This window comes from Oryzias latipes, chromosome 15 (assembly GCF_002234675.1).
Source record: "Oryzias latipes chromosome 15, ASM223467v1".
Classification (NCBI taxonomy): domain Eukaryota; kingdom Metazoa; phylum Chordata; class Actinopteri; order Beloniformes; family Adrianichthyidae; genus Oryzias; species Oryzias latipes.
In genome coordinates this window covers 17,710,966-17,726,899 of record NC_019873.2, presented here as the reverse complement: position 1 = coordinate 17,726,899, position 15,934 = coordinate 17,710,966, and the positions used below count along the sequence as shown (strand labels likewise).

The window sequence follows — 15,934 nt, the reverse complement described above, 5'->3', positions numbered from 1 at the left end:
GCCGGTTGGCCTCCTCGGTCCCGTCGAGGCCTGACCAGAGCTCTTCTAGGGCCGGCGTCTGGGGGTGGGGGCCTGGGCTTGCTCCGGGGGGGGGGGCGACGCTTTCTGGCTCCTCTTTCTCTGTGTGGGGTGGGTGGTGCCGGGCCTGGGGTGTCGGCGCCTCCGGGGGTGGGCCCCTGGGCTGGGTGGCCCTGGCCCCTTTGCTGGGGGTGGGCTGGGGGACGGCTGTTTGGACCACCGGGGGACAGTCTACCAGCTGTCCCCAACTTACCCCCTTCCTTATATAACCTCATATTAGGGTGAGGGGGTGGGGGGTCTAGCCTGCGATGCGCCTTGGGGGGGGGCTACTTGGGAGTGGCCCCCCTCCTATGGTTGCCGTATGGAGTGGGCCCCCCCTCTTTCGGTTTTATTTGCACCTTAGACATGTAGGGTCCTTGGTAGGGGGGGTGCTTGGACATCACTGCAAGCAAGCAGCAGATGTCCTCCTGGCACCCTACCCGCCAATTTTAACCGCACCTTAGACATTTAGGGCCCCTTGGTGTGGAGGGTGAGGGGACATCACTGTGAGTAATCAGGAGATGTCCCCTTAGTGCCCTACTCGCCAATTTTAACTGCACCCCCCTTAGTACACACACCCCTCCCCCTTCAATATATACATTCAAACATAAACACACACACATGCACACAAACACCCTCTCAAACACCCATACACGCACACATATTTTACAAGGAAGGTGGGACCTGGGTCCATCTGTCCCCTACCCCTTCCCTGGTGGGGGGTGCGGGCCTCTTGGCGATGGCGGCCGTGTCCCTTGGGTGCCGGCTCCCTGGGCCCGGCGGTGCTCTCTCCGCACGGTGGGGGGGTTCATATTACACCTGAGCCGGGGGTGTTCGTGTCCCTGGGGGGTGGGTCCTGGTCCTTGCCCCTGGACGCTGGGCCCCGCCAAACTTCCAACATGGCCGAGCCTGGTCGGGCCATATTTATAACATCCCTTGTGGGCCGCCCTTTTTTCCCCGGGGTTCCCCCCTCCTGGGCGGGGGCGGCGGGCCCCTGCCTTGCTCCTACCTGGACCAACCGTGGGCCGGGTGGGTGGCTGCCTGGAGTGCGGAGCGGGTCTCCCTTGGGGGGTCCTGGCTCGTACCTGGGGTCGGGGCGGGGGGATGCCCGGAACTCCTGGGTGGTGGTGGGGTGCTCGTCTGGGGCTGTGGGCGTCCCTCTCCGGTGGGGCCCTGCGTTGGGCTCTTCCGGCGCGGCGGGGGGCTGCTTTCCTGGCTGGGCTGGGGCGGCGCTCTCTTTCCCTCTGCGCCTCCCTGCTCTCTGGCTCTGGGGGCCTCGCGGCGGTCCTGCTGGCCCTGGCCTGGGTGGCGGTCTTGGTCGCCCGGGGGGCGGTTGTTCCCTGCCTGTTCCCGTGTGGCGTTGGGGGGGCTCCGGCTGCCGCTGCTGCTGCGGCGGGGGTATGGGTGTGGGGGTGGCTGGGCGCTCCTCCTCCTTCTTTTCACATTCCACCATCCATTTTAGAAGAACATAAACACTCACCTGAGCACAGGTGTTAGCTCACCTTTGCACTAATAGTTTGCATGATTGAATGAAAGATTTCACACTAGTTGGTTTAAAGGCATAGGTATGCGTTCGTGAACACTATCTTTTTTGTGTGCATGTTGACATGTGGACATTTTTGCGGCTAGCAGGTGTGTTGATAATATTTGAGTGTGTGTGAACAGGCCCCGCCCTTTTTGTACTACATTTGAACCGTACCGTAACGATAAACAACCAGTAAACCTGCCTGCTCTATGCTGCTTCATGGTCTTACCCCCCTTCCCCTCCTATTATCACCCTCCTACCCCCCCCTCTCTCTAACGTCCCTCTCTCTTCTTCCCCTCTTTCCTTTTCCGTCCGGTCCAACACCAAAGATTTTCAAACATGATTGAAATTAATAAAGTTTGGCCTCAATTACAAAAGGGGTTTATTCAGACATACCTTTGGTTTGTCTGAAGATGAATAACCCCTCTTGTTAAAATAAAATATGTCCAACACAAGAGGCCCTCAGCTCTCATCTGTTTGCCTAGCTGTTGGACAGGACAAGTTAAAGAAAAAAAAAAAAAAAAAAAAAAAAAAAAAAAAAAAAAAGATAAAATATGAATCATAAACAACAAAATAAACACACAGGAGTCAAGCAAGAGTCATAGTTCCACTACAGTAACATAGGCTATATCTTCAAAAACAAAAAACAAAGTCTATTTTAATACAATAACAGACAACATGTCTGTAGCCATTGTAATGCAATCTCACCTTTTTTTTCTATTATTATTTTTTCACCATTTCATTCAAAACATTGAGTGTGAGTTTAGCTTTTAGTTTCTCATTGAGCCAAATTTCTCTGTCCCTCATGAAATGCCCACCTGTGTGTGTTGATTATGTTTGTATGTCAAATTTTCTGTTTGCCAAAAACCTCGGTGTGAAGCTAAACTGCATACTTTTTTTATTTCTTTAGCATAAAATAATAGGCAAAAGCAAAGCTGAATTCTGTTACGTATAGAGCTAAGAATATGCATGGAGCTTTTTCAGAAAAAAAAAACTACATTTTTCAGGTAGTTTATTATGAAAAAGAAATTGTTCTACTAAGACAAGTTTGCCCTTAGTTCAATTTATACCATTGGCAATGTCATTATCATTGACAATTGTCAGTGTTATCTTATCTATATAATTTAGTACTTGAAGCTAAATTCTTAATATAACTACTACATCTAAAGAGATCAAATCTAGATCAGTTTGCTCCAGCAGGACCATTTTATCATAATTCTAGAATCCCTAGTTAGATATGAAAAAACCTAATAACATCTTTCTTTGTGGACTTTAAATTACCTGTAAAACCTGACAAGGTTTTTATATACATTGAAATGAAATGGATCTTGAACCCTAGCACAAAAAATGCTCGAGTTATGTACTACAATTGGAAAAGTTTATCGAGACTATTGATAATAAACAATGGTGGGTCAGCATTTTTTTGAATGAAATTTGCCACTTGAGGCAGAGGACCATTTTACTACAGAGAGCATTAAAAAATCAGGTGTTGGATTGCACCAAAAAGACAATTTCCTCAAGGAAATTGTCTCTGCAAACTTGTAACTCTCACCAATACATCAAAGAAATGAGTGATGCCTGGCTAGTGAATATTCAATTAAAAACTTCAGCTCTACTTTTGAGAAGTTGTGTTTAAATACAGCCACCCTCCTACAATATATGGAAAAAAATTACACTTTAAATTACACCTGGAGACAAAATGATGCATACATTTCTAAACTCAGATTTTAGGCAATTTAAGAAAATACATATTTAAAACATAAAATGCAATAAATAAAAATAAAAATAATAAAAAACAAACAAAAGGGGTTTATACAAATATAAACTTTAATAAATACCCTTTGTTGGCAATGACAGCAGTCAAACATTTTCTGAAGAGTTCACAAGGTTTTCACAAACTGTTGCTGGTATTTTGGCCCATTCCTCCATGCAGATCTCATCTAAAGCAGTGACGTTTTGGGGCTGTCGCTGGGCAACACAGACTTTTAACTCCCTCCAAAATTTTCTATAAAGTTGAGATCATGAGACTGGCTAGGCTTAGCTAAATGACCTTGAAATGCTTCTTATGAAGCCACTCCTTCGATACCACAGCAGTGTGTTTGGCATCGTTGTCATGCTAAAAGACCGAGCCACATTTCATCTTTAGTGCCCTTACTGATGGAAGGAGGTTTTCTCTTAAATCTGACAATACACAGCCCCATTTATTCTTTCCTTTACACAGATCAGTCGTCCTGGTCCCTTTGCTGAAAAACATCCCCAAAGCATGATGTTTCCACCCCTCATGCTTTACAGTAGGTATGGTGTTCTCCACCAAACATGACAAGTAGAGTTATAACCAAAAAGTTGCATTTTGGTTTCATCTGACCATAGGACATTCTCCCAATCCTCCCCTAGATCATCCAAATGCTCTCCAGCAAACTTTAGACGGGCCTGTATATGTACTGGCTTCAGCAGGGAACTTTTAATTTGAAAGGAACGTTCTCAGTGTTTGATTTGCTGCTGACATTCAGAGCCACACTGAATAAAAGAGAGCAGCATCCTCTGTTTATTTTTTTAAGGCTTCAGTTCAGATGAAGTATATACTCCTCAATATGCACTTTTTCTATACTTGAATTGAGGAGGAAAGTTTGAATGCCATCCCCTTTGGTATCCGTAATCAGCAGAATCTGTGCACTCAGGAAGCTGATCCTTTAAATTTAGTAACAAGAAGAGACATCTGTTCTGGTATACAACAGATAAGCCTGACACATTGCAAGCCTCTAACCTCTTCTAAATAACCTAAGGCAGGATTCACTTGACAAAACCAAGTCAGACAGAGAAATGGGGAAAAATAACATGTAGTAAAGGGGAAATGGAAATGAATATAAAAGAAATTGAGGGAAATGAATATAAAAGAAATTGAGAAACAAGATGGAGTAAATTTACTCTTTGAATTGGAAAGAAAAAGTTGGGGCAAATAGGATGTTTTTTTTAAATCTTAACTTCCTGTTTTCCATCATTCTTCCATTTGTCTGGTCACATCTTTTGCTTATAAAATCAATGTTTTACCTTGATGCATTTAGATCAGTGCAGTGCACCAGCATGGCTCTCCTCTCCATTTTTGAATAAAACACATTAAAAAAAGAGAGTTATCTGTTGGACCATTACATTCAAACTTTGGTTTATAAAAAGTGTTGCTGAGACTAAAAATGAATACTTCGTGGAGCAAACTTCAAACTTTAAAATGATGTTTTCTGCTTCATGCTGTGATATCATAGCAAGAAATGTAAGGTGTTGATGAGGTGATTGTGAAAAATAAGATCTACTGCTGTAAGGTTGGTAGCATTTTTTTAAATAAAAAAAGTAGAACGAGAATTTGACAAAATAATATTGTGGGTATCTTTTTTCAACTCATTTGGATGTTTTGCTACATTTGAAAGACATGGCAGCAAGAGGGACAAAAAAAGTTAAAAGCTAGCTTCACTCAGGTGACAAAACAAATGTTAACTAAAGTTTGTAGTGAGTCACCTTTGAATATGTGTAAAATTGCATCCCACATTGTCAGTTTTCACACAAACATATACCTTCTATAGTAAAATGATTTATATAATTGGTAGTTTTGGACAAATAAGCTCCCCATTTAACCCTTTAACACCAGAATTTTAGCTCTATTTTTCACAGTCTTTCGACTACCATAACTCTTCAAATGTTTCTGCATAACATAATTCTAGTCGATTCGATAGAATCAAAGAAAAGCAGCCTTGCACTAACATTAGATCAGATTAGATTAGATTAGATTTATTTATTAATCCCACGAATGGGAAATTTCCTTGTCACAGTAGCATGGACTTTGGCACAAACATGTACAGAGTGACGAGTTATCAAAAAATACACATTTTGGAAGAATATATACAAAAAATACGAGTGTTCAGAAAAAATAAACAGGGAGAGAGATGTGCAGGAATATAGAGGTCATCTGTATATACAGTTATGGTACAGTGTAATAAAAAAACGAAAAACTATAAAAACTATTTACTTAGGCTGGTATGAAGCACTTTGCAGCAGTGAAGGGCTTATGCAGACAACGTAATTCAGCTGATTCGGTTGCGGAGAGAACCGGCTTTATGCAGTTATACAACAGTGTTTGTAAACTGTTGCTTATCAGTGGAAAAATATGCCAGCCACCCATGCATAAAATGCAAAGCCGCATTTCTCCTTGTCAGAATCACCTGATTTGTGTTGATTGTCTAAATGGTGGAACAGTTACTGTTTTTCAAAAAGAGGGTGTTATTTAGGTGTTGCTGACCACAGCTCCGGTGTTCAAGGGTTAAGCTTTGCAGTTGTTATAAAACAATACAACTTTCAGTCATCCACATTCGGATGTCACACACCTTGCCACCTTTGAAATTCTTGGTGATTTAAACCCACATTCCTATTTTGATGGCGATGTTCAAACAGGGGTACATTGGGGTCTTATTGGTAGGATCCAGCCATGGAGCTGATCTAGATCATCTAGTCTTAGAGCAGTACTACTAACTCACTGAGATGGTAAGTGAGGCATCTTCTGATCATGTACTGTGGTATCACCAGCAGAGTGAAAGGGCACAAACTCTGGATGACAACATGGTAGCAACAAGAGTCAAGGATTGGCTGCGATAGGCTATATTGTCATTGTGCAGTTTTGAAAACCATATTTTACCTAGAAAAACCTATTTACATGAGAGAACCAAAACCCTGCCATTTGGTAATAAGGTGCATCAGAAAAAAATGGGTTATCGTGTTCAATCCAAACTTATTAAACACATTTATAGCACCCTGCCAAGAACCTGGAAAGACTGGTTCCAAGGTTTTTACGCTGCTAAATTGCTTTTGTAGGCTTGGAGCCATTTGTTAATGTAATTTGTCAGTATTTGATTGAGTAATTTCCTGGTCAATGGGTGGCTGGCATGCAGAAACTTGGATTTAATTACTTTTGAAACCTGAATATTGTGCTTACAGGTGGCTAGTTATCTAATGGGAAATGAGCACATTGTTAATGCAGATTTATAATAACAACATTTGCTTTAGTTTGTTTTTAGGGTTTCGGCTAGTACAGGGAGGTACTTTAAACATACGTTTTAGAGACATTTTAATTACATTTTTGCTCTACAAATGTGTGAAAAATAGGTAAAAGCAGGAAAAGGGAGGTTACTAAACTCTTCATGACTTTAGACTAAAATGCAGAATGGTCCATATGGTACCACTCACGGGAGCCAGTGCATCCATAATCATCAACATAAGCTATCAAGAAGGGCAATGAGGGCTAATAAGAAAATCCCACTTTAACTTAATTGCAGGTTTAAGCAAATGTCAGTCAGTTTAATTTCTCTTCAACATCAAAAGCCCAAGCGTGAGCCGAAATGTAAAACTGTACTTTTTATTTTTTGGAGTCTAGGCTTAGTCTACCTTATGTCAGTGAACTTTACATTGTCCCTGATTCTTATCGTTACATATAATAAGCACATTTAACCCTTTTGCTATCTTAGATGACCCCACCCTTACATTGACGTGTTCTCCCTACCATGATAAAGGTGGATAAAGGTGTAAAGATTTCATATAATCCATGGACACTAGTGAAGATCACAAATCATTGAAGAAAAAAGGTTCAGCGCACTGTCTAGTGGGTCTAGATGACCCCGCTCCCAATGTTAAAGTGCCTAGGATAGCACAAGGGTTACGGGTAAATTGAGAAATTGTCTTTAAAAACTAAATATACCATAAATGTAGCTATGAATACAGTTTATTTTTTAATGTTTGTCATTAACAAACAATTTGTTCCAAGAGGCAATATTTAGATTTCCTCAACCATTTTATCTTCATGGTCTATTGGCTGTTAACGATAAAAAATACTTTGACTTTCTAATCCACGTTATGTTCAGTAATGTAATCCAAAATAACTTTTTTGAATTTATCTACTACCCATGTGAGAGCAGGTTTTGAAGGTAACAGTTTCACTGGAGATTCCTACACCTCCTCCTCTACATCCTTCTTCTCCAGCTCCTTGTGCCGAGGTGTACCCAGGCAAACTGTCCATGCACCTGTACTACAAGCTGTCTTGTCATCACAACAGATTGGTACAACGGTGGAAGAAGTGGAGATACTGTCCCAATCCTCCTGTTCATTTCCTGCTTCAATCTTTTTATACTCAAGCAGAAATTCCTCTGCGATTAGTCATTTTGAACATCAAGAGGGTGCTTTAAGGACTCATAGGCTGAGACCTTGGAGGAGTTTACTATTAGATGGAAATCTGAGCCTGATAAAGGCAACAAAGTCCCATCTTCAACAAAAGCAAATATAGAATCAAGTGTTGGCCAAACTGGAGATCCCCTGACTTCCTCTGATGTACTCAGAAACCGTTGATAATAAGTGCCTGTTTGTGCTGAATCTGTAAATGGGAGCTTTGTACTTTACTCTATATTTATGCTAGAGGTAGGCAAAATAGCACCCATATGTAAGTTTTACTTTTTCTAAATAAATTTTATTATATACTTTTACTGTAGTAAAAGTTCAATCCTTGATGGTTCAAACATCAACTAAAATAGTCATCTGTCATCTGCATGAGCAAAGCTCCTACTACAGGTCTATAAAGACTGAATAGCCAAACATTTGCTCCTATTGCACATATAGTACCAAAAATAACAGACTCATAAACATTTTTCGACTTCACAAAACACATGCACACATGGCCACACAAGTTCTGACACCACTGCCAGGGTATAACACTGTTTCCATGGTCTGGTCAAAAAATGCTTTTGCTCTTGTGATTCAAAGGCTCCGATATGGCTCAGACAAAGCTTTCTACCCAATTACAAATGGCTGGAGACCAAACTCTTAAAGGCCAACCTCTTTGTTCACCATCTTTCTGAGGCATTGTGTTAGTCTGGTCACAGAACCGAGGCTCATTGTTAAGTGATCGTTAGTTCAGGAAACGTCGATCCAGTATTAGAAGATTTTCACTTTAAGGTATTCAGCATCTACTTCCATTAGATGTTTTTTTTTTTTAACTGAGTTAAGACGATTTTTTTAAATATTCTTTTGACTCTATAGGCTTTGTCAACAGATGCATTAGATCCACAGGGTAGAAAAGTGCTGGTTATGCACATTACCTCATGAGGCAACTTTTGCTTTGTCAACTCCTGAAGCTGTCACAATCTTCAGTTCTGCTTTGTTTTACCTGTTGTGTCTTGTGTTTGGGTTGGCTGTGGGTTATTCTGGAGGGCTCCACCCCCTCTCTTGTGGCTTTCCAATAGTGGCGCACAGCTAACAGCACTTTAGGTTAATTTGTTTGAGCTCTATTTAAGTGTGTCTGTTTCTGCTCTCTGTGTCGGAGTGTCGCTTTAGTTCACTCTTTTTTGTTCTGGTTTCCTTGCCTGAGTCATGCCGTTTTCAAGTCCTGTTATGTTTGTGGAGTTTTTCCCACCAATTGTGGTATTTTCTGTTATTAAAAGACCTGAATAGCAGATATAGCATCCAAAAGAACATGGGCCGATCAAAAGACGACTCACAGAACCTAAGCTGTACACGTGAGAATATTGGCATTTACAAGTAATAGTTTTAAACACATTCCACAAGAAATAAATACGCCAAGGCTATGGTGAAACAATGAGCACCCCAGAGCACTCCTTCAGTACCATCTTAACTGGGGTTCATTTGTTGTATTTTTTTAAATACTGCATTAATGATCCTTCGTTGGAAAAAACATTTGATAGCTAACTACTGAATGATGCATGCAAGATGCCTTGTTTTACGAACAATTACTCTCAGATGAACTGACTTGTTCCATGAAAACTGCATGTAAGCTGGAAGTCATTAGCAATATCTGCTAGGAGATGAGCTGACACATCAATAAGAGCAAGCCGGGAAACCAAAACAACAACAACAACAACAACAGCATCGATCACTCAGCATCAGCATTGGATGGTGGAGAAATCTTGCAGTAGCCATTCTGGAAATAGTATTTCAGTCTTCATTACAGTTTCTAACCAGAAAGACGCCTCATCTAAGAGCCATCAGCCTGGGAAGAAAATGGACCAAATGCAGATAAATGATGATAGAGAGGGAGGAAACCGGGGCTGAAAAATGAAGATAAAAGGTTGGAAGATAGGAAAGAAGTGGCCACAGAGAAGAGGAGATTTGGGAGGATGGGAGATGAGATGGAAGGTGAGTGTGGATGGCTCAGGGAAGGCTGGCAGGTTGAGTGGGACATGGAAACGCTGTTAGGCTCCTATCAATGACACACAATAAAGTGGCATTTATGTAGGGAAATTATGTAATATACCATTTTCAATGGTGGTCAACAATTCTTCCTAATACTGGACAAAAAATACACTGAATGTTCACGATAGAGAATGAAAAGGCTTTATATCTCTTTCATGGCAGTGCTCTCACAAAGCAATGAACCAAATAAGCAGACTTTGCAAACCATTAACTAACCTCTTTTCTGCTTCTGATGACTAAAAAAAGTATGTAACAGCATTCTGGCATGCCTGGCCCCTGCCCTATGTTAGAATGGCTCACAAATAAGATACATGTTCATCAGTAAATGCATATAAGGATCCTGCTGTCCATTATGTCTTAGTCTGATTGATGCATGTCTGTGCATGTCTGTGCATGTGTGCGCGGCTCCTGTTAATGCTAATGGCCACATTATGACGAATTGGCTTCATGATTTCAGTTAGGCTGAGTGGTGATTAAATCTTCATTACAGCTTCTGGTCAGTACTGCTCTACATAGATTGCCAAGAAACCCAATTCCTCTTCATTCTGGAAGAAGTCCTTGACTGAATCAGGACAAAAGGCGACAAACAAATTACAGCTGAGGTGTAAAAATAACACTCTCAATCTCTCACTTCAGCTCCACAACACTTGAAGAGCGTGGTTACTGATGACCCTGAATGGTTTCCGTAAATAATCTTTGCAAGTAAAACATTTAAGAGTTGCATGAAACATAGTAAAGTTGCTATTCTTTCTAGCTGCACGTTAATTAGAATCAAGTTGGGTGGTGTTACAGATGTAAAGGTATTGCAGTTAACTTTCAGTCAGAAGCTCCAGTAGAGGGCACCCACACACATGACACCTTATTACCAACCAATTTTGGAAGAAGTCTCTCTATATGTAAAGATCTTTTTGGTTTTAATCATGACACACATTCAGGCACATGCACTCATAAGGCTCTAGGGGTGCTTGAGCACCTGCTCTTTTTGCCTTGTATGAAAAAGTGCCCTAGTGCCCTCTTTTTTTTTGTATTAACGTTAATACATTTCTGTTAGAGATACAAGACAAAAATGTGGATACAAACACCCCTGATATTCTACCAAACCCATTTTCTTGTAAAACGGGGGTTCTGATCTGCCGCTTCTGTCTTTGGGGCCCGCTTAGACTCAGAGGAGCCAGAAAGAGAGTTAGGGACAGCGGGAGAACTAAAGAAACGTGACAGTGAGAAAACTTTAACTGGTCAGTTCTGGTGTAACTAGTCGCCGTCCACTGATTCAATGAGCTTAAATATGGTTAATATTTAAAAAAAAAACACTGTGTATTAGTCAAGGAGTCACTTTTTATTCTGATAGACTTCTGAACTGGTCTGAACACAGCACATCAATTCAACACAGAGCAGATTGTTCAGGAACAGAAAGTTGAGCACTAAGTTCAAAATAAAGCACTGGGAGAATTGCAAAATTAATGTACAGTATTTATGGTCAGTTTATAACTTTCTTACTACTGATCTGACACTAAATGCATCTTCTTAACATAGTATTTTCTGATTAGAAATGCCTTCTTTAAAATTTGTATCATTCAGTTTCACCACCTTTTGTTTTAAAATCTTTCCAATCACAACAAAAGCCTGTGTTTAGAGGATACGATGCAAAAGACATTTTAGCTGTGAATCCAAACAGAACAAGAGTCACATTGGATACAAATGTCAGGAACTGGAGGTGTTGAAGCCAAAATGCAGGAAACTGGGCTTAGAGGCTAAAACTTCAACATTTAATAAATAAACTTAAACATAACAAAAACCGTGGAGAAATAAAACAAACAAACAAAAAAAGACAAAAAAGACAGATGACCTGACAATGTAGAACTGAAAACCACTTCTACTCTAGACAATTAACAGAAAATAAGACAGCTGTGGATGATTAACATAAACCTGGACTGACTGATGGAGGACATAATATGACCAAAAATACCACTGAAAAACTGAACTAGACCGAAGAATCCTCACAGCAACAGAATGTTATCATTAAATCTTATTACAAAGTTAAGCATTCTGGGGTGGAAAGTTGTAGGAACTGTTTAAAATATAACCATCTGGATTAAATTACATTCATGTTGATTATGCCCGCAGCACATTGCGCCAAAAATAAATTGCCTCCAGTGATTTATTGTTTGATGTCTTCTAAGTCTATGATAAAGTGAATGAACTCATGTTCAGAAAAATTTGTTTACATAATAAAATGACAAATGCATCACTTTTACCTACAAAGGTATCATAGCTGAGTATGTATCTATTAGAACTATATTTTAAAATTTCACCTAATTTACGTATTGTCTAAAGGACAAAAACTATCTTTTTGTCGCCCTTTTCCGACTTTGAGCCCTTTCCCCTCTAAGATTCTGTGCACGTCCCTGCACAAACTCATTTTATCAAAAAAAACATGGAAAAAAGTAAAAAAAAATAAAGAAGACTGGGATGTTTATGTAATCCAACCAATTTGACAAAAAAAAAAAAAAAATCCATCAAGTTTTCTTCATATTTTTTCAAGGCAGAACTATAGTTAAGCACTTGAGTTTCTACAAGAAAAATACTCAGTTCTGCTCTGTCATGCAGTTCATCCCCTCTGCGCACTTGGTAAACCCTCTGTCTACTGTTTCTGACAGCGGGTGGAGAAAAAATTGGATAATTAAGGTAAAAAATAAAGAAAAAAAGTCTTTCTCTCATGTGTTTTCAAACGTAATAGCAAAAAGAAAACTCTATAGGATTTATGAAAAATAAATGGACTAACCCTTTTCACATCTTTTCCAAATGTTTCACTGTAGCTGGTCCCAAGAACCTCAAACTGTACATGCGAATTGGAGCCCTCAGCCCGGAAGTCCATTATTCCTGTCAGGCCACTGATCCGTCCCTGGAGGGTCAAGAGTAAAAGGTCAGATTTTGTTTCAACTTTTACATTTTATTTGCGTGTGTGTTCTTAAAAGACTCTTAGTCCTAACAGCAAAAATCTGTGCAACAATTGAAAATTATATACTCAGGTTTAACTTAATAGGATCAGGCTGCTCTCCATTATATCGAGATTCATTTGAGTGATCAAAAAAGCAGCACATAAAGATGAAAGTCAACAATTCTCCATAAATCCATGAAGGTGGAGAATATAGAGGTAATGTTCAAGGGTTAACTGCCTCAAAAGCCCTTAAAAACAGGATTAATTTAAAATTCCAGGTGAATAAATTGCATGAAAATTACTCAGCTTGTTGACTGTGACCAAATCCTTTAAAGTCCCCCCTGATCATCTTTTAATCTATTGTAAAAGTGTTTTATGGTAGTGCCATTTATAGCCAGAATAAAAATATCTGCGTTGTTTTCTAGGACATAGTTATGCAGAGCGGCAGTAGTTCATTCGACATTTACCTCTGAGTTGTGGAAGTAAGCCTGCCCCCTTCCCATCATCCTTCTTTTTATCTGCTTTCCTGCTAGCTTACAGCCCCTCACCACCACAGCCTTTACCAGTGCAACAGAAATGGTGAGTAATATTGGAGCTGTCCAGCTGATCAGTTTAGAGCCATATGTCAGCTTGGACGAAGAAAACAAAGACGTTCATGGATCATCAAAATGGATAGGAGCAGGGAGCTTGTGGCCTGCCTATTGTAACTTATATGTCACACCTACAAGATTTTTCCAACAGCATTTTTCCATCTGTCCCTGAATTACAAGTATTTGAAAAAAGAACTACTCAGAAATGCAATTTTAAGATTAATTTTCTTCATACAATGTTTACCATCTTGAGAGAAACCCCACAAGAACATGTTTACAATTTTCCTTAGAGTGGGTCGTTAACAAATACAAAGTGTCATCTTTCTTTTCATCAGCACTTTTACAGCAAGTATTTATGCAAAAAATTGAAACAATTTGACAGAAAACTATTAAAAACTCAGTCACCTTCTGAATGGTGTCCAACATAGACCACCCCCCATTCCACGGCTTTGTGGACTTCCTCATGCAGTTAAGGCTGGCCATGCTGTGCCACTTCCTGTCCTCCAGCTTTCTGTAGAAGGCGTTGGCTAGCATCAAAACACTGTCGTACAGGTAGAGGTTGGACACCTGTTTAAAGGAAAACAAGTTACAAGTTTCATAAATGGATGCATTGAGGTTTTTGTTGTTCTTTTTCTTTTCTTTTTTGGCAAAACTCTACAACAAAGAGAACAAACATTCAAGTATAAGGCTTCAGGAAAAATTATGGTTCACTGACGAAGCCCCACAAAGAAGTTCCACAATAGTGTTTCTGAGAGTGAAGGGAGGTTGGCTCATGTCAGAGATGGATAAGATTTTGCTTTGAAAGGTTTTTTTATCTGTCCACCATCAGATACAGTTCCTGATATTATCAGTGATTGACCACCATTTGTAATGCATTTGGTAAAAAAAATACACCATAAAGGGATGCATTCACCTGCTGGGGAACTTTCTATGATACGCCAACATCACAAAGGTTTTTATGTTTTTCAATACAAAACTGTTACATGAGGCTCAACATGTTTCAGCTAAATGCATTTCAAAGCTTCTGTATGCTGAAATGTTTCCCCCTCATCGGCAGCGCATCATGTCAACAATCGTGTCAGCTGCCTTATGTTTTGCTATGACAGTTGATATAAAAGGTCTTCTGGGTAAAGTTCAGTTAAAACCTCCCACAGAAGATTCTCCCTGGATAAAAAACAAAACAAAAAAAGCACTAGCTGTTAGCATTCAGCTTTGACATGTTTTGACTTTCACTGCAGGCGGCTCAGCGTTAAGACATTTCACAAGTCAGCTTCCCTTGCCTCAAGGTCAGTGAGTCAGAAGCTAAATCCAGGTGAAATTCAGCTCTGTAATCCAAATGTCTGAGGTCACACCACAGCTGATGGGCTGTGAAAGGGATTATTGCACAAAAGCACAGCAGAGTCTTTAGAGTCTTTAGCCTTCCAGTGTAATGATAAATGCTTTAACTGCAGTCACCCAATAATTAACCCTCTTTCATGTACATTATGGGGAACTTTGGGAGTATGTGCCACATGGTTTTGCCATCTGTCCATAGTATAATGGAAAGGAAACACAATTATTAAAAGAAAAAAAAACATTAAACACTCCAAATGGCCCAAGTAACGCAAAAGTTTGAGAGAAACTTTCATAGTTGCACCAATACATATGAAGCATTATTCAATTCTAATTTAATTTTATTAATAGTTTCCAATCAATGTCTTTAATTTAAGGCACCCTTAAGCTTAACTTCAAATATGCTTTCATAATAGTTCATAAAAGCTTTTGGTTTAGTTTGAAACAAGAATATGCTGTATTCTGCTCATTATTTTTCAAATGCACTCCATATTGCAGTCGTTTATATTCATGGGAACCATTTTGTTCATAATTATCTTGACAAGGGAGTTTAATACACATTCAGTTGCATGTATAATCAGTTAATATTTGTAGTCATGGCACTTGGCAGATGCACCATGGCTGCCACAGCTAAAACTGTGAGGAATGTAATAAATCAAGTTCCCAGCCTTTTATCAAGCATATGTGTGTCTCTCTGAGCACGAAGGGGTTTTACACCAGTGCTGTTATCTGTTTCTGCAGAGGAATGCTAAAGACTCTCTTACACTGTACATTCACCATGTAATTTAGAAACGTTTACATATCTGATAGTATTTTGTTGATTCAAATATATTTTCTTCTTTTTTTCATAAAATAACCATTGTAATATCCTCTATTTTCTCCTGAAGATACAAACACATTCTGGTATTCTTGTCATGATTTGAAACTGTTGTCTTGTTTTGGTCCTTGTTCTGTCTTGTTTCTGTTTCCTGTTTTATTTTGAAAGTCTCCTGTCTTGTCTGTTTTCTTGAGTTTTACTTCCTTTGGTCCCCATCTGCCCTGATCGTGTTCACCTGTGTCTTGTCTGCCCTGTCTGTATTTAAGTCTTGTCTCTGCCTTCCTCCTGTGTTGGTCCATTAGTTACCCCTGTTATGGTGTTCATGCCATGTTCCTCGTTCCTTGTCTCATGCCACGTCACAGTGAGTTTTGTTTTTTGGTTTTGTCATCCTGCTCTGCAGCGCTTTTCGTTTGTGTTTTGTAATTAAACCCCTTGCCCCG

At 39.9% G+C, this 15,934-nt stretch overlaps 1 protein-coding gene across 1 annotated transcript in view; it reads right to left on the bottom strand.

Annotated features, from left to right (window-relative positions):
- The window catches only part of LOC101162392 (glutamate receptor ionotropic, delta-1), a 268,951-nt gene that overhangs the window by 25,419 nt on the left and 227,598 nt on the right, over positions 1-15,934 (bottom strand). Inside the window, exons 7-8 of the mRNA XM_023963756.1 lie at positions 13,751-13,912; positions 12,600-12,719 (exon numbers count right to left, since the gene is read on the bottom strand). Of these exons, the coding sequence (XP_023819524.1) occupies positions 12,600-12,719; positions 13,751-13,912 (282 nt within the window). The remainder of the gene's footprint in view (positions 1-12,599; positions 12,720-13,750; positions 13,913-15,934) is intronic.